The following is a 26433-nucleotide window of genomic DNA, read 5'->3' as shown; positions in this document are numbered from 1 at the left end:
TGGATGCTGTGGCCTGGAAATACATACCCATAACTCCAAAAGGCGAGGACTGAAATATTGTTACTTCATATCTGCTGGTGGCATAAATAATTTCATCCAACCTCCAATAAAAACCACACACACACACACACACACACACACACACACACACGCCTTTCATGCACCAAGAGATCAACCTATTATAATCCACGACCATTTTCTAACACTATAGCCATTAATTTGAAAGAATGAGGAACCTTGTATTCCAACGTTAGTGGTTACCTGACTGATTGTATCTATGTTGATGAAGGACTCGAACTTGAGTGAGCCAAGGGCTCACAGTCATCATTTTCTCTTTCTTGTCTTGCCCAAATTTATCTTGTGTCCATACTTCTCCTTTATCCTTCGATACCCAGTATAACTGGCCTTCAAAGATGTCAAGACTGTAAGGGTCCACTGCTGCTTATCCACAGGGAGAAAGAAAAACAGGTTACTGAAAAGAGAACCTAACCCCACCTCTGTGTCAGCCTTCATTCTGTGTGAATTAATCACTAATGCAATGCTTGACAATCCACAACAGTCAAGCAGACTTTCTGTACACAAAACCGCAGAAGTATGCTCTCCTGAGAGATCAAGATAACGAAAATCAAACTAGATGGGTGCCCACTGGCTAATCCCCATGGTAGGGGACTTGCTCACTTTCAAGGTGCTGATTTTATTTTACTTTTGGAAAACAATTTGTATGGCAGTGAATTTTTTTTCCTTGAAAACAAGACACGGCTTATCAGGAAAACCTGGTATGTGCTGGATTCCTGCAGCTCGACAATCTGGATAAGAAAAAATACGTTTGTTTCCTTCTGGGTGTTTCCAGTTGTGCAAAATGAACAATCCAGCACGACAAGAACAAATGTGTCTAAAAGTGGTTAGACATGGGTTAGCCCGGTCCATAGGACCGCCTCCTCTCTCAAGGTAACCCAACCGGAACCTTAATCATTTTAATATCTGCTGCTGAGAGCATTTTTTAAAAAATTATGTAAAAAGAACTTAATTACAGCATTGCTAAGGAGTTCATTTGCATTTAAATCAGCAGCTGAGAGCTGGGGAAAGTGATATTTAAGAATTAACATAAACCACTTCTTAAAATTGGAGTTCCTTTCTGAGAAAATGGGCAAAGAGATTGGAAAGATATTAATTGATTATTGAACATTAAATTCGAACTAATTTCTAACCTGCACTGGCAACAATTCTCCTATCAGTCCCATCATATTTTATGGTTTCAATCGTTTTTTCCTTGAAGTCGCTCCAGTAGATTCGGTCATTGTTCAAATAATCAATAGAAAGACCAGTCGGCCAACCGAGGTCCTCGCGGACCAGGATGCTCCGATGCTGCCCATCCATCCAGGCTGACTCGATTTTCGGTTCCTTGCCCCAGTCCGTCCAGTACATAAGCCTGTAACAGAAGGTCTCCTCATTGTAGCATTTCATCTAGTGAGGCTCCTCCCCTGACGTGGAGCATGGACTTCCCACAGGAAAGCCAGCTGTTTTTCTTAGAGCCCGAGTGCTAAGGAATGCTGTTTTCACACTTTACTTGAGAAGACAGAGAGAAAAGGGGCAGCCAGGGCACCTGTGATCTCTCCTTCCTGAAAGCTGCACCTTCTCCATAGAAACTGGGCAGCCCTGCCCAATGATACACACCCAGACCCTTTAAAATATATACATCATTAAAAAAGCTGTTCCTTCTTCAAAAAATATTTAGTGAATGCCTCTGTGCAAGAAGCACTCCTCTGTGTGTGGGATGTCTCCGAGATCAAACAAGGATTCCTACCCTCAGGGAGCTTACCATCGAACTCTTTTAAAAGGCATTATTTTGCATCCAATTAAGGCTTAATTATGAAAGAATTGAGTAGACCAGGGATTGTGCCACTTCAAAACCCTAGAAAGGATCAGGCAGGTAAGATAAATGCATGGAGCAGAGTAGTTATACACATGAAGTGAAGGGCAGACAAGGTCTTGTCTAAAAATTCCAGGCAAAACTACCTCAAGGAAGACATACCTACCTAGTGTTATCGCTTCTGATTTTTCAAGTACCAAATACAGATTTTTAAAACTTTAAAAATGTAAGCAACTCAGTAAGTCAAATATGCTTATGGGCCATATTAGCCTACCAGCCACCACTTTGCAGTCTCTAGCCTAAACCAATCATCAGGTATAGATCCATCCTTAAATTCTTTTGAGGAATGTGTGGAATTTAGATTAACTGGGGTCTGGAAAATATGTGGCCAGAGGCCTTCCCCTTACACAGCATAGATCTGAAGCCTGGTTGGTCCTAAATGATCTTTAGGGCATATTATAATTCTTGAAAATAGTCATAGATGTCACTCCAAAAAAGTCAAAAGACAATTTTAGTGCAAATGGGAAAAAATAATCAAATACATGTAAATTTTTTTTGAGAATCCAAGTAGAAAATATCTAGAACATTAAATGCTCCTTCAAGTACTTACCCTAGTTTGGGATTCACAACCACGGCAGCTGGTTGATCTAGTTGGGTGGTAATCAGCCACTTTCTGTACCTCCCATCAAGTTTAGCCACCTCAATCCGTTGACTCCTGGCATCCGACCAGTAAATATGCCTGAATTTAGAGGGACAGTGTTAAACAACCAAAAAGTCTAGACTGGTCACTTCTAGTTCTGAGGGTGAGAACATTTAGTTTGGAAATCCTGGCTGGCATGACAGCTACTCAGTTGCTAGTGACCTGGGCATGGTCTCCCCCACTAGGGATTGCCAAGGGGACATCTGTGGAAGGTTACAAGTGGAGATGAGAGGGAAAGGGGGTACTCCTGCTTGATCAGTCAAAGCTGCTGAATCAGCCAGAATCAAATGATGATGGACTCACATCTGGCATTCTTACAAGACATGTACTTCCAGGTAGAAGCTTTAAGCAATTTTTGGACGGCCCTTTCATTCTGATTGTCCATGAGTCGACTTCCTCCTCAGCCAAGAACCCCACTGGAATCAGTAGGAATCTGACATCATTTCCAAGGATGAGTGGAAATAGCCTTTCAAAATAATAAACTCAGCCAGGCCATCCTGCCCCTTCCATCCTTAAACTTGTGGCCATCCTGACCTACTTCCATCCTTAACACTGCGACCATCCTGCCCTTCTTCCATGTCTAAGACTGAGGCCATCCTGCCCTTTTTCCATCCCTAAGACTGCAGGTCTCAGTCCCTCCCAGGCAGAAAGATTTCCATCTGTTTCTTAATTCACTCATTCATTAAGGCTGAGAAAGAGGTAAAACTTCAAACAGGAAAACAGATCTGGCATTGCCTGCTTGGTTTTGCGGAGGAAGTGTTGAAGTCAAGAGTTTCAAGTTCCTAATTCACTGAGACCTAGATTCATGGCAGAACATGCTAGAATAAGTCTCTCCTGTTAGCCTGCAGCCACAGTGGGGACCTCATTAACTTCAGAGATGTTCAAATCTTCCAGGAACACCAGACAAGTTGTTTAAAGGTAAAAATTATTTAGTATGACAAGTGTCTCTCCATTCTCCCCGAGAGGCAGCAAGCCTAAGCCTTCCCTTCCAAACATTTTCCCACTGTTAGTTCACTTTCAAGGACAAGGGGATTCTATGAATGCCTGAGCTCTGGTTCTAATGTTACCGCTTGCCACCCATGTCACTCCAGTGCAAGGCTCTTCCATGAAGAAGGAGCTTACTGACTTTTCCACATCAGTTTGCATCTCATGCATCTACCTTATGATAAACCATCCAAAATGTGTGGCGCTGCTCCCTGGGGTTCTAGAAAATCTAAGAGGACAATGGAGCAGATATATCTATTAACAAACAACCCAAAGATTACAGCAAAGTCAAATTTCCAATCTGTTTAGACAACACAGTCTGCCCAAAACACAAGGTGTGGATTTTTCCTCCCTGAAATAATTACCACAGAGAAAAATGTTTCATCCCAACTGCTTTGCTGGGAGAATTGTGAGTATGTCCCATTTCTTCACAAAATGAATAGTTCTGCCATACTACAAGATACTTTTGGGACCCAGAACACTGTTGGCAAGAATGTTCTCCTAGATATAAATAGAGTCTTCACCTTTGTTCTTTCCCAGACTCTTTCATGGCACATCCTATATAATAAAAGCCTAATATGCTAAGTGTTCGACCATTCGACCAGTCGCTATGAAGTGCATTGACAACCAGGGGGCAGATGCTCCAATGGTAGGTTAGCTTGCTGCTGGGGTCCTGCCAATTGGGACTGGGTGAGAAGAGCCAGACACGCCCTGGAGCCCTCTCAAAACCCCTCCCAGCTCCAATCGTGCACCAGTGGGGTCTCTCAGCCTGGCCTGCACCCTCTTGCAATCCGGGACCCATCAGGGGATGTCAGAGAGCCAGTTTCTGCCCAAACCCTGCAGACCAGGCCAAGGGACCCCACAGGTTCATGAATCCGTGCACCAGGCCTCTAGTATAAAGTAAATGATAATATTTATAGGACACATTGGTGTAAGCAGAGGTGGTTGCTGGGGCTAGAGCAAGCCCAGGCATTCTCCAGCTGCACCAGTGGCTGAGTGTACCCATATCCAGGTCCAGCTTAACTCATGTGCCCAGGAGAACAGGAAGGAGCTCTGACCAGGTAAATAGAATGGGCAATAGGGGAATATACACTAAACTTACCTTCCAACCCAGTCCACTGCTAATCCATCTGGTTGCATTATGTATTTCAGGCCCAGGTCAATTACTTGCACATGGTTGTTACTGCCAGATTCAAAGTTGGGGATGTAGGCACGTTTGATAGCACCAAAATTAGAGCCATGCCCTAGCACAGTGTAATATATGACACCTGCAGAGGCAAGACACACACGTCAGTTTCATGTTAAGAACATCAGGTAAGAGAGGACATGGGGTCTAGTTAGATGAAGTACTGTTCATTTATTGACATCTATACCTCCCCATTGTTCCTATATTAGTAATAATTCAATTACACCCATATGATCAAACCTCAAAACCTCTCATACTTGAATAGCTATTAGCTACACATGCTTCAATTGGTAATACTGATACAGACTTAATTGTTTTTATTTAAAGGTAATTCATTAAAACATATTTCAGTCAAGAGTCTATTTATTCTCATTAGGATCAAGTTCTAGTTTCCAAAATAGAACATATAGATAAACCAAGGGCAGGCTGTTGAGAGTTTGAAATCATACAAAGTAACAGTGACAATCAAGGAGTCATGCAGATGTGAAGTCTTATTTTATGTACAGACTAAAAGACAGTAGGCAGCAGACATTTTGAAAAGCATAGGACGATTGTGACTTTTAAGGCATATACTTTCCTAGGTATATACTAGTCTTAGAAAGCTTATTGTATTGCATAACTGTGTGAAAACATAATAACAAATCATACATTGCCCAGTTATTGATAGTTTGCAAAGCATCTTCATATCTATGATCTTCAACACAACTCTCAGAGGCAGGCAGGCAGAATGAGATTTCTGCTCTTACTTTACAAATAAGAAATGGTGATCCAGCCCTAACCAGTTTGGCTCAGTGGATAGAGCGTCAGCCTGTGGACTGAAGGGTCCCAGGTTCAATTCCGGTCAAGGGCATGTACCCTGGTTGCGGGCACATCCCCAATGGGGAGTGTGCAGGAGGCAGCTGATTGATGTTTCTCTCTCATTGATGTTCCTAACTCTCTATCCCTCTCCCCTTCTCTCTGTAAAAAAATCATTAAAATATATTTTAAAAATATATAAAATTTATAAAAAAAAAAAAAAAAAGAAAGAAAAGAAATGGCGATCCAGAGAACTGTTACAATTATTTAAGGTCACAAAGCTAGTAGATGAGGGAGACAGGCATAGAAGGCACGTTTCCTGACTGCCGCCCCATGACCATGTCCCACACACCATTCAGAGACATGAAAGGCTCCACATAAGCATTATTCAATTTTTCATTCATTAAACTAAGTTTTTTGAGCACCTACCATGTATACTTTACTAGATGTTTGGTCAGGTGCTAGGCATGTAGACATGAATTAGATTCAACCTCTGGTTCCAAAGAGCACACGGTTAAGAAAGAGGTTGGGAGAAAAATATGTGGACAAATAACTATAATTCAATGTAACCCATGCTTTAGGAAAAGCATGTATAAAATGTTACTGGTTCAGAGGTGACCAATAACAAAACTGTGCCAGGAGGAATTACGGAAGTTGTCACAGAGGAGGTGACATCTGAATTGGGTCTTTAAAGTTTCAGTAGAAATCTTCCAAATGTATAACAATAGGGAAGAACAAGATCTGTGTGAGCAAAGACAAGGTGATATTAAACAAAGGGCTATGAATGGTCCTGAAAGGATAATCCCCAGGGATGGGAAAAGGTTCAGTGAGAACTTAGGAAAAGTTGGCTGGGATTCATGGCCATGCTAAGGTATCTGGATAGAAGGTATCCATACTGGATAGAATAAGCTTCTGCTTCCACTCACACAACAAAATTGACTCATTACAAATAAATCCCCAAAGTTCAACACCTCATAAGTCAATTAATTCCATTAATATCAATGACAAATACCCAAGTTCATACTCACTGAGAGCTATGCCCTCGGGATCCCAATCATAATCGATAGCCTGAATATGTTCTTGTTCTTCAAGATAATCTGCGTACTTCTCAGATGAGAGATTATATTTTCGAATTCGCACGTTTTCAGGAAGTAGCAACAAAGGGGGGTCACCTACAAACAAATGAAGGGCTGCTTTATCTGTTTGTTATCTACCTGAACTTTTTATATATATAAAGTAGGTTATAAAATAGCAGGTATCCTCCCCCCTTTAAAAAAAATGAGGTTTTATAGGAATCTATCTCCTATAGAGCTATCTATCCAACTGGGTTGCAAAATCCATGACTGCGGACATTTTTATCTCCATTCAGGTGGAAAGCTAGCATTTCTATTAGGGGCATTATCCATTCTTTATTCTTTGTCCTCAGTGAACAACAGTTTAGAGCAAGGCAAGACTGAGACTCCCTAGAAAGTGTCCTCTTTTCCACTATTTTTTGTTCTTTATTCACCAGCAATAAAACAGACAAGATGGCAGACATTCAGTCTCACAGAAGAAATACAATTATGTATAGTCTTACTAAAAGCTTACCAGAAAGTCCTCATTCCTAACTCTTTACTGACAGATTTTATGATTCTTTTAACAGGTAATCAGCTCCATGACTCAATTTAGCTCCTAGCTAATGACAAAAACAGCTTGTTCTTGATTTAAAAAATTTTTTTTTTACCTAAAGCAGCTATTTTAATGGTGATCCTGAGTTGCAGTGTCTAAAATTTTTTATTTTATATACTTGCCTAATGTCAATCAAATTTAATTTAAGTAACTTATGGAAGTTTATTTTATAAATTTCCTATCTTGACATTATTATGTTTTATATGAATATTCTAATTTATTTCAGTCATCTCCTTAAAAGATTGAAACACTTTTTAAATTTGCTGCTTAATTACCAGACCAACTGTTCAAATGCCTTTGCCCTAATTTTCATTCAGTATCAAAAATGTTTATAGAGTAAAACACTTAAGTATGGTAGTCAAATGTATGCAATAAAAGTCCAACTTGTATGAAGAAATTAAACAGTCATTTTACCTTTAATTTTCAAAGTAAAATGCCACTTTTTTTAAATCAAATTCCTTAAACCTTAGTACAAACTTTAAATTCAAATCCGTAAGATCATGAAATCCTATACCCCTTAAATGGGATATACTGATTTCAATCATACCCCTGGAAATTTGGACTATAATATTTCTAACCTAACAATCTTTCTCTTTTGTACATTTCTATCTAGTACTTGTTACTGCTTTTTGTAAAACTGATTCTCAGATACTTGAATTAACTAAAATGCAGAAGTAATGATTGAAATTTTGAATGTGCCAGGTTTTCTGGCACATTCTTTCTGTCTGTGATCACTAGTCCATGAACAATAAAATAGGGATATGTCAACAAGGTGTCTTTGGTGTTCCTCAGTTGAATGTGACTTTGTTTGTGATCCATCTTGAATTACAGGGCCTCAAACATTGATCTCAGTAGAGTGGAAGTTGGAGAGCTTCATTAATTTCCTTATATTATTGACCATCCTATAAGAATGCTTTTATTGCCCTAACCGGTTTGGCTCAGTGGATAGAGCGTCAGCCTGTGGACTCAAGGGTCCCAGGTTCGATTCCGGTCAAGGGCATGTACCTTGGTTGCAGGCACATACCCAGAAGGGAGTGTGCAGGAGGCAACTGATTGATGTTTCTCTTTCGTCAATGTTTCTAACTCTCTATACCTCTCCCCTCCTCTCTGTAAAAAAATCAATAAAATATATTTTTTTAAAAAGAATGCTTTCATTGTTTGAATCTTCTGGAAGGTGACATCTTTCCTACCTTCTGAAGTTTTTATCAAGGTGGACAAGAGCCTAAGTCCAGAATAAAAAGTAACACCTGATCCTTGTTTGAATCCCTAATTATTTGTTGGGAAATTGTAATTTTTATTTTAATCTAGCAAGGGAGGAAAGAGGAGAAGAGACAGGATGGGTGTTGGAAGATAAGTCACTGATGAATTAAAAATAAGACTTTAAGTCTAAAATTTATTTTCTGGTATATTGTACTCATCAGCATTTATTTCTCTGAGCGTCGATCAATCCTGACATGAACCCATCATACCATCAGCTTCACACCGATTTCCATGGATGCCACTAAAGAACCTGAAGCCTTCGGCACAGTAACACTCATAACTTCCTTTAGTGTTTTGGCAGTGCTGTGGACACGTCGCAAATTGCTCACACTCGTTGATGTCTGTAGGCAAAATAAAACCAAATATGCAACATCTGCTCCCATCCATTCTTTAGAAACCCTGCTTCTTTTTAAATCCATATTCACAATGAGGACTGAAAAGACTGCAGATGAAAACAACAAGTAGATACCAACGTTTGTAGAACACTTTCCATATTTCTCCTATTTAATCATCCAGAAAGACTCTATGAGGTATGGATTGTTATTAAACCCAAAGTCTCAAAGCTGGTAAGCAATGAAAACAGGTTTTAAACTGAAGCAGAACAAACGTTTCCCTTTGGGGAAGGAGATATTGTCATCACCACTTCCCCTTCTGCCAACTAACTTCAGAAATGGGAGTAATTGATTTGGTTTTTCAATTGAGTTCTTAAGCTTCAGCTTCCAAAATAACTCTTCCAGTCATCTGAGTATGGCACTTCATGTGTTAGAAACAGTAAATTCAAATAATAAAAGAAACTTAAAATCATACTCTAACTTAATAGCTTGAAGAGCTATCTTCTGACTATACCTTTAAACTCATTCATGTCTGACCTAAGTAGGTGTGTAATATATATGTTTTTCGATTTTAGATAAAAAATTAAGACGTGTGCTTGTTAAAATAATTTGATCTCATATAGTGATACGATAAACAGCCATCATCACTGAAGCATTCATAAGTCATATCAATTTCACAGATATTACTGAGGATGAGCTATCTGCCTAGCACCCTGCTAGGCATTGATAAGATAGTATAGAAAAAAAGCACCTGGATCCCTGAATTTTTGTGTGTTTTCTCACAACCCAAAAATTTAATGAGGAAAATATATCTTAATATTTGTCATCTATGGCTATATATATATTTAATTACTTTAAAACATATAACCAGATTGAGATTGGATCACCACACCTAACAGTAAAATTACTGGTGCACCTGAGTGCTTTAATGAGCTAGAACAATGAGTTTAGTCCCATTCAGGGAATTAAATGGTGGTTTAATAATAGAGAATGAGTGAAGAACATAAAAAGGATAAGGTTCTCCTAATAGGAATTGGAGGAAATATATTCTACCATCACAGGAGTTTCTGTCTGAAATACTGGCTTTGAACCCAGGTCTACAGGAGCAGATAAATCCTCCTTCACTTAATTGGGTACAATTTTGTTCACATAGATTTTCAGCACATGATCTTTCTTTTCCTTTATCTGAAAAACAAAATCACAATATTACAAATGGAAGGTATAAACCAGACCAATCACAACTATTCTTTGCTAAATAAGTGTTAGCCAGAGCACAATAAAATACATACATTAGTCATATGTATACTAATAGAACAATAAATTGGTATACATGGAAAGGAATTTTGCTATATATATATATATATATATATATATATATATATATATATATATATATCAAGGATTTCAAAATATTCATACTTTCACCCAGTTATTCCACATTAATAAATTTTTCTCTCAAGAAGGAAAAAACATATGTATTATGATTTATGTTTAAGGATTACAATATTATTTATAATGAGAAAATTTTGAAGGCAACTTGAGTGTCCATTTAACAATAGGGAATAAATTATGGTGTACTGTATTTTATCAAACCTAAGGTACCTCTAGTGCACCATTATTTTATGCAACACTAAAATAGAAAAGATCTGGGACTTACACTATGGCATGTTATCAATTGTAAGATGTATCCTGGCTTCAGAGATATTAACAGTGAAACTAAACATGCATTTTAGAATCAATGTTTATTATTTATAATTATCTACAAAATGGATTGTAATGTAATCATTAAAATTCATGGTTTCAAATGATACTTTTGACCTAGGAAATATCTATAGTAAAAATGGAGAAAAAAGATTGTAATATTATTTAGTATAAAATATTTCTTTAAAATTTTTAAATATTAAGAAATACTTTTTTGCACATGTACACAAAAGTACAATAAATTTGGAGATTAGTTCTCTCATAATGATGTGATTCACGTGATTTTTACTTTTGATTGTTGATATATTTTCTGGATTTTATAACTTTCATAATAAAAATAATCATCTAATAGTTTATCTTTGTAGGGCCCATTTGAATGACTCAGTATTCCTGCTGTTCTGGGGCCCAGATCCTCCAGGATAGCCTTTTAATAGTTAGGACTCTACTCAGGACACTTTGTTGCTCATCACTGTCCCCAGTTCTTGTCTCTGCAAGTGTCTGTCCAAGCTACCTGGCTTTCATTCTTGTCATTCTTATCAGTTTGCTTGTTTTATCCTGAGTGATAATGGCGGGTGGGAGGGTTTGGGATGGGAAAGGTGGTTTTCTCCATAAAGGATTTAAGTTTCATCTACTTCTGAAATGAAATGTGTCTTCATCACAGGCTTAATATTTTAGTCAAAGAGACTGTGGTATCTCCTGGCTCAATTCTTTCAAATCCAAATAGGTTTTTTTTAAAATGTATTTTTATTGTTGATGAAAGTATTACAGATGTCCCCTTTTCTTTCACCATTGACCCCCCGCTTAGCCCATCTCCCCTCCCCCTACCCCTGACCCCCAGGCCTTCACCACACTATTGCCTGTGTCGATGGGATATGCATATATGCATATAAGTGCTCTGGTTAATCTCTCGCTACCTCCTTCTCCCGCAGCCCCCACCTCCCTCACCTTCCCTCTGAGATTCGTCAGTCTGTTCCATGCTTCCATGTCTCTGGATCTATTTTGTTCATCAGCTTATTTTGTTCATTAGATTCGATATATGAGTGAGATCATGTGATACTTGTCTTTCTTTGATTTGCTTAATTCACTTAACATAATACTCTCCGGTCCCTTCGTGCTGTCTCAAAGGGTAAGAGGTCCCTCTTTTATAGAGCTGCATAGTATTCCATAGTACAAATGTACAGCATCATTTTTATCCACGCAGGTAGATTTTTCTCTGTCTTCTACAGTAGGCAAAGAAGTGAACTTCATCACTTCTCAGAGTCCCTTAGGGTACAGTGACTATATATGTGGTTTAAATAAACTAAAATCAGGGAGTTTCAAAAAAGAAAAATAGCCACAAAATAAAGCACAATGGCATTCAATGGAATGCTGCCCTTGGAGTTCATACTTCAAAGCTGTACACATGAAAGCCTTATAATAAAGCCAGAAATGGTTTGGCTCAGTGGATAGAGCATCAGCCTGCGGGCTCAAGGGTCCCAGGTTCGATTCTGGTCAAGGGCATGTACCTTGGTTGCGGGCACATCCCCAGTCGGGGGCATGCAGGAGGCGGCTGACAGATGTTTCTAACTCTCTATCCCTCTCTTTTCCTCTCTGTAGAAAATCAATAAAACGTATGTAAAAAAAAAAAAAGAAAGCCTTATAATAAAGTCTGAACTCTTAATAACTACACATTGATAAATAAGTCTTTTCATATTTTCTGTTTCTTTTGTAATCAGCTTTAGTGTTTTCTGTCTTTCCAAGAATTTGTCCATTTAATCTAAGTTGTTGAATTGGTTGACACAAAGTTTCTCACAGTATTCCCTTATTATCTTTTAAATTTCTGTAAAACAGGTACTGATGCCTCCTCTACATTGCTTAATAAATGTGACCTATTTTTATTAACATACATACCCTGGGCCCTATCACATAACCTAAGTCTCATGTGCATTATTAGACTCAGTAATCTCCTCCCAGCTCCAAAATCTGTATGTGATTAGGCGCTCTAATAGGTTAAAAAATTTCCAAACCAACTGCTCCCTTGCAAATCCTGTCATGTTAATACTTTTTAAATGTACATAATCAAATACTTCACTATAAACAAACGAACAAAAAAAACCCCTACAAACCCCACTGAGAAAGTACATGAAATAAAGGGCAAGTCAACTTCATCTGGCAGGTTACCCATACCCCTTTGCTCAATATAGGAGCAAAGCTGCCAATAAGTCTCTGGGATGCCTCAGGAAAAAGTGATTGAAGCCCAAGAAGTTGAAAGCATGTGGCACTAAGGTGACTAAGACATGGGCTCCTAGAGTTTGAAGAACTCCCTCCTTTTTCCTCTAAAGAAACCAAGCTGGTTTGGCTCACTGGATAGAGCATCGGCCTGTGGACTGAAGGGTCCGGGTTCCATTCCAGTCAAGCACATGAATCTCAGTTACAGGCTCCCAACCCCGGTTGGGGTCAATCAATGTGTCTCTCTTATATCGGTGTTTCTCTCTGTCTTTCCCTTTCCCTTCCACTCTCTCTAAAAAATATCAATGGAAAAACATCCTCAGGTAAGGATTTAAAAAAAGAAAGAGAAAAAGAAGCCAAGGCCTGGAGAAGTCAGTATTTCCTGAAGGGGCACAGCGAGTGGCAGAGGAGCTAAAGGGCAACTCTCCTAGCCTGCAGTCATGGGACTGTTCAAGTTCTGCCTCTGTCACTCTATGTGACTTCAAGCACGTTACTTACGCTCTCTGAGCCTTATTATATAGAGAGACATAATAGCAGCGACCCAATGGGGCTAACTTGAGTGACAAATTAAATAATATATGTGAAAGCATTTCCTAAAAACTATAAAGGACTACAAAAGTGTGAATGATTAACATGACATTCCAACATTTCCAAGACAATATTGAGATAGAACCATCCCTGGATTGTGTTTGTCATCTTTTTTCCACACAAACTTCTCCCTCTACTTTAAAAATAAAAATAAATGTTTCCTTCCAAGGTCCCCTGTGACATTCTCATCTTTACCAACTACCCTTAGAACAGCGGTTCTCAACCTGTGGGTCGTGACCCCTTTGGAGGTCAAACGACCCTTTCACAGGGGTCGCCTAAGACCATCCTGCATATCAGATATTTACATGATGATTCATAACAGTAGCAACATGACAGTTATGAATTAGCAATGAAAATAATTTTATGGTTGGGTCACAACATGAGGAACTGTATTTAAAGGGCCAGAAAGTTGAGAACCACTGCCTTAGAAGCTTTTCCCCTAAGTGCCAAGGATACTGCATTTGGCTTAAAATGAAAAAAATGTGAAGACAAACAACATATGTAGCTGAGAGGCACCCAGTGAACTGGGAGGAAGTACTCTGCAGCCCTGGCCGGTTTGGCTCAGTGGATAGAGCTTCATAGCCAGAGGACTGAAGGGTCCCAGGTTCGATTCTGGTCAAGGGTATATGCCCGGGTTGCGGGCTCAATCCCTAGTAGGGGGTGTGCAGGAAGCAGCCGATTGATGACCCTCTCATCATTGATGTTTCTATTTCTCTTTCCCTCTCCCTCTCTGAAATCAATAAAAATATATTTTTAAAAAAGAAAAAAAGTAGTCTGCAGATAGGTAGATCAGAGTCGGGTCAAAGCCTAGTTCAACCTCTTACTGAGAGAAAGACATGGCCATTTTATTTAACCTCAAAGTTGGGCTTCTCATTTGTAAGGAGAGAGAGCTCATAGGATTGTTAAAAGAATGAAATGAGATAGCACGTGGAGTGTGTAGCACTGTGTCTGGTATAGAGTAAGTGCTCAGTAACAGGCGGCTGTGGGCTTGAATGCAGCTCAGCGCACAAAGTCAATTAAAGAGAAGCACGCAGCTATCATCTACTTTATGTTACTCATGCTTTCACTAGGTAAACCTGAATTGACACAGTGAAATATAAAAATAAGTCTTTACTTACTGCAACCTGTTTCATCAGACTGGTCACCACAGTCGTCAACATCATCGCATGCAAGGTGCTGTGAAATGCATTGCTTGTTGCTGCACTTAAATTCATCTTCTGCACAAGGTCTCGGGGTCGGACCTACACCTGTAATTTAAGAACAAATTAAAGTCAGAACTTTTTCTTCTGTGAAACCAGAGGCTTCCCTCTGTGGCAGGGACAGTGCTAACTCACCAATAACCTCGTGCTTCCCGACATTTCCCTTGCAATTATGTTAGGACCATGTGACTAGTTTTGGTCAATAGATTCTGAGTTGGAAGTGACATGGGTCATCCTGGGCTGAAGCAATTGAAAGCTCACTTGCCCCACCCCCCCACCCCCCCGACCCCTTTGGCAACCCTGAAAGCCATGTGTTTGAGGCGGCCTCTTAACAAAACATCAACTATCTGGCCTTGGCTTCACAATCAGGAGGCAAGCAATGAGGACCCTGATGTTGGAGGCAGGAGAGATGGAGACCTGGGTTATGCAATGGTAAGGCTGTCACCCTGGAAACACTGGAAGGCAGACCACTGCTAGCTGCACTTGTCAGTCTCAGGAAAGAGGTTGGAAAACAGATGGTTAGTGATATACACTGCTTGCCATCACCTCAGTCTGGCAAGGCAGTATCAGAAAGAAATAAGCTCAGGGAAAAAGTGGTTGATTTACAATCAGAACTGAAAGAAAGAGAAGTCCAGAAATTTGGAGTATGGGAAAAGCTGATTGCTTTTATATCCCAAACAATAAGAGTCTAAAGTTTAAAAGGCTTTGAGACACAAAGGCCCAGTAAAAGCTTGGTTGGATGAAATGACTGCCCATTCGTTTTTCACGATGGCCTGAATGTAACTGACAAACAGTTGAGGCAAAGGTGCATGAGGGAAACAAAGAAAAGAAACAAAGCAGATTCAAGAACTATGTCTCATAAGAATCACTGAGTGAGGTTATTGGCAAATACTGGTAGATCCAAAGCCTGCTCAGTTTCTGAGAGAAATACATGACCAAATAAAACAAAATACTGTGATTGAGACTCAAAGGCTCTTGGGCCCTGAACCTTCTATAGCCAGGGAGTGGGCTGAGAAAGCTGTGCAGCACCTAAGAAGGGCATATTTCCACTCCCTCTTCGTTTGAAAAGGACAACAGACAAGGAAACCCTCCCAAAGGGTGGAGGCAGAATCAGTAAGAAGCAGTGGACACAGGTGCTCCTTCCAGAGCACAGCTATCACTCATCAGTGAACCTCCTTTGCTCCCATAGAGGGAGCCCTCATAATGTCCTCAGAGGGTAATCAAGTCATTTGCTCTCCAAGTCAGTGTGCTTTTGAGAGTGAAAGGGGCACTCTTGATAATTCCACCAGGACAATAGGCATAAATCAGGACAGTCCTGGGCCAAAGTGTCACCTTAGCCCAGTGGCTTTCCAGAATTCTTAGGACTGGCGACTACAATGAGTCTCTAATTCTTCCTTCCCCGATGTGAATATTTATTTCTATTATGCTGCCCCTGTTCTAGCATTGTCTACTGGGGGGAAGGTGGTGGGGGTGCAAATAAAGTTGGTCTATTGGTTTATGGGTCTCCAGACCAAAAGCAATCACATCCAGAATTGGTGGCATGACTACTGCCCAGTACCCAGAGCTCCTGGGTTTCAGTTATTGATGGGACCATGAGTTATGACCCTTGGGGAGAGGTTAAGGGTGTTCTCCAAGTGTAGGAAGAAAAGCAAAAAGGGATTTTTAGTGGCACAAGGACACATTATGGTAGAAATAACTGGTGTTCACTAAATATCCATGCACTTCCCTGCCTTTCCCAGTCTCCTTTGCAGTTCCAGCCAAAGGACTGTGAACACGAGATGTCTGTCACCTCCAGGCGCAGGAAACTAAGAACCTGTGTGCCTCCTCCATTCTCTCTCTCCTGTCCCAGCATCCAGACGGCATAATTACTGCATGAGGGGGGGCTGCCTGGCCTTCATCAAACTTTACATGAGTGAAAAATCACTCCCTGCTATTTGAAGCCATTGAAATGTGGCCTAGAGGGACAGCTAGCAATGATTCCTCTGACTGATGTCCTGCTCCTTGGGCAGAATAAGTATTTACTACCTCGTTTTTCCACTCTTGAACTTGACCACATGCTACAAATGTCTTCTCCATTAAAAAATGACATTTGTGGTAGGTGAAGTGGGACAGGAAAAGGTGATCAAATTGTAAAAAAAAAAAAAAAAAAAAAAAAGTTTTAGCTTCAAGTTTTCATCCTATTGTGCTATGCCTCAAATAAACATGTCAACAACGTTATAACCACATGTTCATCTTTACTGAAAACAGGGAGAACAAGTGAACTTGGCAATAGTGTCAGAGTCCTCTCCAGCACACTGTCCTCTCTGGGATGCAAGCTGGCCATAAGCATTCTAAGGCCACATTAATACAAGGGCCGAAAATAGAAAAATTAGGCATTTATGTAAATTTTCCCAGAAGATATTCTTTTAGGGAAAAAGTAACTGGAGTCAGGGGAAATAATTTTCTTACTGACTTTTTCCTAGATAAATTAAATTGCCCAGATAATTAATCAACTCTCCTGTTCAATGGATAGATTTTAAAACATTCTCAAAATGTAAAAGCACAGATTTTTTCAATATTAAAAACATTAAATTCAGCCAGTTTGAAACTTCTATCTTAAAACAATCCATCATTTTTCTCTTCTGAGCAATAAATTTTCATTTTAAAGAATATTAGACAAGCTAACACCAGTGTTGCCATATTTCACACAGTCTTTTCAGCTTTGCATTGATAAGTTCACAGTCATAGATTAACAGTTAATAGCTCTAGCCTGAAGAGTGACCAAGCCTCATCTTTAAAAACAAATAAACCATTAACCTATGAGTGTGACTCAACCAGTATTTCATATTTCTTTCCATTTTCTTAAGAGAAAAGAGGGGAGAAATAAGAACCGAATATTCAAACAAAAACAGAAATTATAAGGGACTTGCCAACAGCTTGCTCAAATGAGAAAGGAATAAGTGGGGAAGGGCTGCATCTGAGTAACGCATGTTTACGAGGTCTGGTATAAACAATTACGTCGGCAGAGATCTGCGGTCATAGGTGCAGCGCAAGCCTCTACAGAACAAACGGAAGTCCCAGAGGTGCATTTTGAAGATTGCAGACAATTTTGGGTCCTTAGTTTTCCCTTCTTTCTTCTGACTTACAGTTTTCCGCTTTCTCATCACTTCCATCTCCACAGTCATCCATATGGTTGCACATCTCGTGACTATAAACACAGCGATTGTTGTCACACCGGAAACGGTGTGGTGACTCACAGGGAACACTCACTAAAACAAAAGACAGAAAAATAAAAATACAGGTTAAGAGCGGAACATAATGTCAATTTCTATAAAATGCCCATATGTCTGCACCACATTTGCTTGATTCAGCCACTCATTTGTTCATTCAATTCACCAATAGACAAATACTGGTATATCTTGAGTATCTGGTATACACCACAGTGCTGTGCTAGACATCAGCATCAATGGGAAACAAGAAAGCCACAGTCCGTGTCCTCATGGAACTCTCTTTCTAGCAGAGAAATGCACTTTACGAATTAACTCTTCAACTACAACTGTGAAAGAGCCACAAAGGAGATATGCTATGAAAGCATCTACTGAGGGTACGTGATATATCTTGGGGATAAGGGGTCAGAAGAGGCATTCACAAGGGAAGAGTCTGAGTCAGAAAAGAGCATGGCAGGTGTGGGGCCTGAATAAAAGGTCTCTGTGGATGGAGCACAGAGTGAGGACAGTAGTGGACATGCATGAGCTCTTAGCCTCAGTCGAGAGGCCATTGCTTGTCCCTCTGACATCAGTTGTCATTGAGCCTCCAGAGAATGAAGTTTTACACAATGATGGACTCGCCTTCCTGAATTCCCTCATCAATTACATTTAAAGTTGACATCTCACATTCCAACACAGATTCATTCTGTTATCCAGAGTCAGACCACCAGCTGGTGCTGGTGCACCTATGCGGAACCCAAGGGTAGAACCCAGGTCCCTTACTTATTTGGTACAGGAGCATGGTCCTCTATGCATGTACCAGGAAGTCAGTGAGCTCAACACACATGTGTGTTCTCTTTTCACAAGGAGGTCTTGGGCTGTTTGATTCCCTTCTTTCTTTGTACCACACACAGGGAGCAAGAGGAGAGACTTATAATGATGTTGGTTATGGGGGGGGAGAGGGAGATCAGATCCAAGAGCTGGTTCTTGGAAGTACAGTTAATAGAATTATTTGCTATGAAAGGCAAGTGTAACACAATAAAATAGTGTTGGTCATTTTTTAATGTGGCTGTGTCTCCACCTCTCCAAAGTTTAATTTTACTAGCTATGGGCACTTTACCTTATAGAGGGAAGCAACTTCCTAAGTACTTCTTCTTTGAAAGTTAATACGCTTAAGATATTTTTCAAGATTCATTAAATAAAAACAAAACAAAACATGGTTAGTTATTAACAAGAAAAGAGATGGTGCCCTCCCGGTGTGGCTCAGTGGTTGAGCATCGACCTATGAACAAGGAGGTCAGGGTTCGATTTCCCAGTCAGGGCACATGCCCAGGTTGCGAGGTCAATCCCCAGTACGGGGCATGCAGGAGGCAGCCAATCAATGATTCTCTCTCATCATAGATGTTTCTATCTCTCTCTCTCCCTCTCCCTTCCTCTCTGAAATAAATAAAATATATATTTTTTTAAAAAAGAAAAAGAAAAAGGTGGCAAGCAAACTGTAAGGATGCCACTGCGAAAATATAATGTATGCTAATTACAGTTCTCTAAAGGGAAGGAAATATTCTGATACATCATTTTCCAAAGTCAAATCCCTGGGCTAAAAATGAATAGTGATGGATCTAAGAAACCAAATGGAAAAGACGATATGACCTCCAGAAGCAAAGAGCAGCGGAGTCAGGCTAGGACAGTGATGGCGAACCTTTTGAGCTCCGTGTGTCAGCATTTTGAAAAACCCTAACTTAACTCTGGTACCGTGACACATATAGAAATTTTTTGATATTTGCAACCATAGTAAAACAAAGATTTATATTTTTGATATTTATTTTATATATTTAAATGCCATTTAACAAAGAAAAATCAACCAAAAAAATGAGTTCGCGTGTCACCTCTGACACGCGTGTCATAGGTTCGCCATCACTGGGCTGGGAGCTAATCAATAGTTTCAGCAGGAGTGTTTCTGGGGTTGCCTTCTCTTGTGTTACAAGAGAAGGGGGCTTTTACTTACAAAAAATTCTTAATCCTAAGCTTGCTTCAGAATCATTTGTAGGGCTTATTAAATGCAGAGATTGGTAGGCCCTACTGTCAGAGACTAGGTGAGGCAGGTCTGGGGTGGGCCCGTGACTTTGCATTTCTAACATGTTCCCAAGAGATATGATGGCCTCTCCCAGTGTAGGGAGGTAACTTTGAGAACTACTGTCTTAGAGTCTCTCCAGTGACTCCAAACATGTAGCAAAATAATTTAACAACACCTGTTTTCATTCACTTTGTTAAAATCAGTAGTTCTCAACAAGGGATTACATTAAATGCTAAGGAGCTTTTAAAATAGACATCTGCCCACGCCTCATCCTTGGAGATTCTGGTTCATTAGGTCCATTAAGCCTGGGGAAGGGTCAGAGCATGTGATTTTAAAACACTTCTTCCCAAGTGATTCTGATGTGAACCCAAACTGAGATTCACTGGTTTAAAACATAAATATGCATCATACAACTGAAGGGAATTTGATGGTCTTGAAGTATTATGAAGGAAAGTGACTTTAAAGATGCACTAGTCTTACAATCACCTATTGTGTTCTATGAAGCTCTAGGCCAGTGGTTCTCAACCTTCCTAATGCCACGACCCTTTAATACAGTTCCTCATGTTGTGGTGACCCCCAATTTCATTGTTACAAATTGAACATAATTAAAGCATAGTGATGAATCACAAAAACAATATGTAATTATATATGTGTTTTCCGATGGTCTTAGGTGACCCCTGTGAAAGGGTCGTTCGACCCCCAAAGGGGTCGCGACCCACAGGTTGAGAACCGCTGCTCTAGGGGTTAGGAAGAGATACTTTGAGGGGCACTGAAAATAGCATGGAGTAGGAGAGGTACAACACCCCTAACCAGACTCCAGGCACAACAGATGTGCCTCCAGTTATGCACAATGGGTTTCTAACTAAGACTTCTTTAGAAGAAATTGTGTTTTAAGGCCGTAAAATGTTTAAAACCATGGATGTTTGCCCAACTTTCTCATGTCCCGAGTAGAGAACTAAACAGGGAGGCCAAGTGAAATCACAGTGAAGCAGATCATGTGTCCCGTACTCAAAATTATACAACTGCCTCCAGGAGCACAGGCTCCACATCAGAAACAGGTTTTGCCAGACAATACTACTCCATGCATTCCCTTTCCCTCCCTCTTACAGCACAGATGAAGTTCTTCATCGGAACCATCGCCACAGTCGTTGTCACCATCACATATCCAAAATGGCTGAATACAGACGTGATTTTTACATTCAAACATAACAGCTGGGCAGTATGTACCGTTGGGAAAGCGAGTGGCTGTTGGTGGGAAGACACATATTTAAATTATTAGGAGTTACTAGCTTTGGAAAGTTGACCTTCTATTGCTCCTTTAGCTCTTTTCATTATCATCTGCTCTTCCTTACTCATCCAGATGTACTGTGGCCTTGAACTGCCTGAAATTCTGATGAAATATTTCTGAAGGACAGTTGTCAAAGCCCAATTTCCAATGACCTGAGTCATTCTGTGGCTAGCACTGGACTTTTTCTTTAGAGGCAAGGGCAGAACCTCAGCTCTACCCTTGATGCATTTATGTAGTTAGTCTCTTTGAAAGCAGGTTTTATGACAACCTCGTCATCAACAATATCTATCATGAATATTCATCAAAAGTTATTATTTATTCAGTAATTTATTAAGAGTAAAATGTGAATGATCAATCATTATTGGCATTACATTTTAAATAACTTTTCATATGCTATCATGCAATTCAAAAAAATTTTTTAACACCGTAAATTCAGAAATCCAAGTTCTCTATACCCATTTAGTCATTGTTCAAATATTTTTTTACCTGCAATTTTTTACCCAATTAATGATTTGTATAATAGCTGATAATTATAAATACTTTTGGTAGCACAAATACTTACTATATTCTTTATTTAAAATATTATTAATGCCTTGAATGACTACTGTGAATATATATGGATATGGGGACTCAAATCCCAGGTGAACTGATAATTATCACTGAGTGCTGAGTAGAAAATACCTATGGCCTTTTAACCTAAGAAGTGGTGGCTGATGAATAGGTAGGGTCTAACTGTCATATCTGTACAATTCATATAAGCAGTGCCACAGGTGTAGAGGAACTTACGACAAACAGCTTCATCAGAGGCATCCAAACAGTCACTGATTCCATCACACCTCAACTCGTCGGGCACGCAGTGTCCACTCTTACACTGAAAGTATCCTGGATGGCAGGTCCGCATCTCTGCAGAGAAAAGACTGTCATTCTCAGAAGGCCTTGGCATTCTCAGGCAGGTATTAGCTCCAGGGGGAGTAGTAGGAACTCAATCGAATTCCAATCCACACCCTGTCACTGGCTCTCAACAAACCCACAATTTACAGTTAGAATAAACAATGAATAATCTCTCAAAATCATACCTCCCCATTCAAGGGGCGGAGATGGAAGTACCTATTTCTCTTCTATCTCTGAAGTTTTTCCTCATCAATCTAAATTCCCCAACTTCTAATGTTTGCTGACTTTTCTCAGACCCAACCCGTACTCGGTAAAAGCTATGAAAATTACATGGGGTTTCTAATTCCTATTCCAATGCTTTGCCTTCCATACCAGAGAGCTACAGTACTATTCCCCTTAGGGCCACTTGCTGGGGAATAGTAGGAACCAATGCTTTTATTTGTTTACTAAGCTGATGCAGATTAAAGTCTGCACCTAGGAAATGTTTAAGTTAAAATAAGATTTTTAAAAAATCTCTTGCTTTCCCCCCTATTATTATTTATCTAGACTACTATAAGTTAAAAATAAAGCATAGAAAAACAGAGCAGAAGATTCTATGCAATGCTAAGGTTTACATATTACATAAGTTACACAAAAGTCATTTTACTCTAAAAACCTTACAAATAGTCTGTCAAATGTGCTGACTTAAGTACAATACTCTACAGAAGGCCTCCCAGAGAACTGTGACAGTTACCACAGTCCCGCTCATCCGAGTTGTCTCCACAGTCATTGTTAAAGTCACATATCCATCGAGAGGGAATGCATCTCTGATCGTCACACCGAAACTCACTCTCTGAGCACTCCCGAGGGACTGTAAAGGAAAACCACATGGCCATCAGTGGGTACCAGGAATCACTCAGCACAGGTTGGTGAGAAGGCCTAAGAGCCCTAGGTGCCCAAAGCTCTCTGGGGTCTCAAGTCACAGAGGTCTGCTTGGACAGACTGTCCATCTGCCAAAAATAGACTTCCCACCCCAATGTTAACTCAGTAAGAGGTGATTTAATCTAAAGATAAATTTTTATTTCATGAGACTCTAGACCAGCCGTGGGCAAACTACGGCCCGTTTTAAATGAATAAAACTAAAAAAAAAGGACCATACCCTTTTATGTAATGATGTTACTTTGAATTTATATTAGTTCACACAAACACTCCATCCATGCTTTTGTTCCGGCCCTCCGGTCCAGTTTAAGAACCCATTGTGGCCCTCGAGTCAAAAAGTTTGCCCACCCCTGCTCTAGACCACCTCCTACAGGACTCAACATAAACTTTCTTATAAACAAGAAGATGACAATTGGATTGCCCTTTTGTATAAGAAGTTTATGGTCAATTGATATTTGTGGTGTAATCAGTATACTGATATTCTCAATTGCCTACGGCAAATAATAATCACTTCTTACTTCCACAGGGTGACTAAAGTTAGAATGTATTTCATATCAGTCAATCTGAAATTAACATATATTTATGAGTCGATGGTGTATGTTCAGGAAAGGGTCTCACTAAAACTGTCTTCAAAACACATCTAACTATTCTATCTAGTTTGGTGTGATCCGGATGTTTGGTTTCCTTACCTTATCCTTCCTGTCTAATTTCTTATCGTCAGCACCTTCACTGGGAGAGAGGAATCAAAACCTGACTTCTTATTTAACCATTAGACCTAACATAGTCACTATTCCATGTAGGATGACCATCTAAAATACAAGTTCCCTTTCCTCTGCTATTAAGGTCATTTGGGAGCAAGATCTTTGAATTAGCGCCTTTTCTTATTGTATTTCTCTTGGTCCTGATTTATTTCTATTCTATTTATCATATTATATTTGCCCTTTATTGTAAGTCACCTGAAGTTCTTTTTGGAAAAAAACTTGGGTGTAAATAAATTCAACAAACAAAAGATATACTCAGATAAACATCCTCATCCCAAAGTTTGATTATAGGCATCTCAGGAAATGCTTATGTCCTTAGTTAAAGACAAAGTAGACATGTACCAGTTAGCAGAAGGAAAGGACCAATGGCATAGACAGTTGAATTGTGGACAAAAAAGCAGACATCACAGCTCTGGGGGAACATACAGATGACAGAACCCTGAACACTCACCACAGCTTTCCTCATCTGAGTGATCTCCACAGTCATCATGCCCATCACATTTCCAGCGAAGAGGGATGCATAGGTGATTATTACAGCGGAAAAACCCCACAGGTTTGCACGTCATCTCCTCTGCAAAGCACAGTCATTGCAAAGACTTCAGAAGCCAATGGTCAAGAAATGCCAAAGGAGGGATGGCTTTCTTATGAGAATTTGCTACCATATTCTCAAAGCTCCCAGAGGGAGGAATGCCAGCAACACTCACTGTCAATAATCCGCTTTTGGCTGAACCTATCCTACCACTTGAAACTCAAAAGAGAAACATCCGTTCTCTTTTGTAGAAACAGTTTAGTTGTTTCTTTCAGTTCCTTTCAAGGTGCACGAATTCGTGCACTGGGCCCCTAGTTTCTTAATAATGCCTTCCCTAATTACTAGTATAGCATCCTTTGGGATGAGATTTGAATTGGTATCTGGCTTGTAATTAGCAACGGAGGCCTACACTGGAAGAGTAAGTGGTGCCACCAGCAAACAGAACATTTCTATCACATTGTCTTCACTTGATTAGATTCAGTTTTATTAAAATAACCCATTCTCTTCCTAACTGTTCTTCCAACTAATCTAACATACTCATAGTCATTTTGGTTTCAAGTTAGAATATATGCCTAATCTTCATAAATTCCATTAATTCATTTGGCTTTTGCCCATAAGTTATTTCTTATTGCCAGGGTAACTACAGCTGAACAATAGATGATATTGAAAGTCAGAGAGACATTCAGAATATAAAAATCTCCAAATAAGAAACACTGACTTTGAAATACCCTTTTACATGTAGATGCTAAATCTTTTCTCTAGCCTCATCAATTTCAACCAATCTAAAAGAGCAGATAAACAATTTAAACTTATCAAGTGTAAATAAGGATTCAATTTAGGAAAAGTTTTACAAGTTCCTAATCTATATATAAAAAACCCTAATATGCAAATAAACTGAATGGCAGAACCAAACTGGTCGCTATGACATGCGCTGACCACCAGGGGGTGCACGCACAACATGGTGGGCATCTGTTGTGGCCGGATGGTGGAGCAGGTGAGCGGGGGTGCCAGACAAAGGCGGGGCACCTATCGCTGTCATCGGAGCAAGCCTCTGGTGGTTACTGAAAATTCTTAGCTCCTGCACAAGATGGTCCCGCCAGGTGCTTGCACTTGCTGCTGGAGCCAGCCCTGATCACCCCTCAGGGCTTCTCCACCTCCCCTGCTCCTGAGGAGCAATCGTGGCAGCCACTGCTGCTAGCACCCACTGACAGTGCCAGCCCCGCTTGTACCTGCTGCTGGCGCCAGCCCCAATCGCTCCATGCTGTCAGTGGGTGTGAGTGGAGCCAGTGCCATCAGTGCATGAGAGCGGTGGTGGCAGGAGCAGGGCTGCCTGCAGACAGGGGACCAGGGGCCATGGCGGGGGGTGGGGGGGCCGAGTAGGGGCGCAGAGGATGGGCCAAGACCCGCCCCTGTGCCCACTACAGCCTCACAGCCCATAGTTCCTTTCAAGGTGCACGAATTCGTGCACTGGGGGGCCCCTAGTTTCTTAATAATGCCTTCCCTAATTACTAGTATAGCATCCTTTTGGGTGAGATTTCATTCAAGATGCTATAAATTAAACTTCCCAAATAACCCTGTAAAATGCTACAAAAATGTAACATGCTATTAGAAGAATCAATAGATAGTCTTTTTCCAGGTGTAAACAAAGGCAAGATTACATGGGAAATCCACTCTCATCTTCTGATAATAGCAATGGACACTTACATTTTCTTGTCCCTCCCCACTTCCCTGCAGCCCCTCCTACCACAGCCTTGCTCATCGCTGTTGTCCCTGCAGTCATCGACACCATTGCACACAGCCAACTTTGGGATACAGCGGTAGTTCGTTTTACAGCTGAATTCTGTATGGTTGTCACAGCGATAGGCAGGGCCCACTGAAAAGAGGAAGAAGCAATGTCAAAACTGAAGTCTCAGTCCTGCCGGCAAATGGCACCAAAAAATACCCTCCACTGTCACATTTAGGAAATGGTGCTGATGAGTATCAACATCAACTAAATTGACTCTGGCAACATGTGTCTGTTTTAGGTGTGAACTGTTCACCAAGGAAGGAAGTTCTCTCTTACTATTACTCATTTGCGTTTTCTTTGTGGGAAGAAAAAGGACTGGGTTTGAAATTTAAAAACTGGGGTTGAGCCCTAGCTGGTTTGGCTCAGTGGATAGAGCCAAATAAAACTGGGTTTGAAGTGTCAGCTCTGCCACGAAATAAAAAAATGACCACCCATTAGATGTGAACCTCAGTTTCCTCATCTGTAAAATGGGAATTAGTAACACCCACATTCCTGACCTCAGATATTTCT

At 40.2% G+C, this 26433-nt stretch overlaps 1 protein-coding gene across 1 annotated transcript in view; it reads right to left on the bottom strand.

Annotated features, from left to right (window-relative positions):
- Positions 1 to 26433, bottom strand: part of LRP2 (LDL receptor related protein 2) — a gene marked incomplete at its 5' end in the record, with an annotated part of 201882 nt that overhangs the window by 14753 nt on the left and 160696 nt on the right. Inside the window, 14 exons of the mRNA XM_081095525.1 lie at positions 262 to 438; positions 1209 to 1429; positions 2481 to 2609; positions 4657 to 4822; positions 6564 to 6707; positions 8673 to 8804; positions 9849 to 9980; positions 14411 to 14539; positions 17617 to 17739; positions 20858 to 20995; positions 21825 to 21941; positions 22663 to 22779; positions 24060 to 24179; positions 25882 to 26010. Of these exons, the coding sequence (XP_080951651.1) occupies positions 262 to 438; positions 1209 to 1429; positions 2481 to 2609; positions 4657 to 4822; positions 6564 to 6707; positions 8673 to 8804; positions 9849 to 9980; positions 14411 to 14539; positions 17617 to 17739; positions 20858 to 20995; positions 21825 to 21941; positions 22663 to 22779; positions 24060 to 24179; positions 25882 to 26010 (1974 nt within the window). The remainder of the gene's footprint in view (positions 1 to 261; positions 439 to 1208; positions 1430 to 2480; positions 2610 to 4656; positions 4823 to 6563; positions 6708 to 8672; positions 8805 to 9848; positions 9981 to 14410; positions 14540 to 17616; positions 17740 to 20857; positions 20996 to 21824; positions 21942 to 22662; positions 22780 to 24059; positions 24180 to 25881; positions 26011 to 26433) is intronic.

The sequence above is a fragment of the Myotis nattereri genome (assembly GCF_964212035.1).
Source record: "Myotis nattereri genome assembly, chromosome: 7".
Classification (NCBI taxonomy): Eukaryota; Metazoa; Chordata; class Mammalia; order Chiroptera; family Vespertilionidae; genus Myotis; species Myotis nattereri.
Note: the sequence above shows the minus strand (reverse complement) of the source record. Positions and strands in the feature narration are given on the sequence as shown.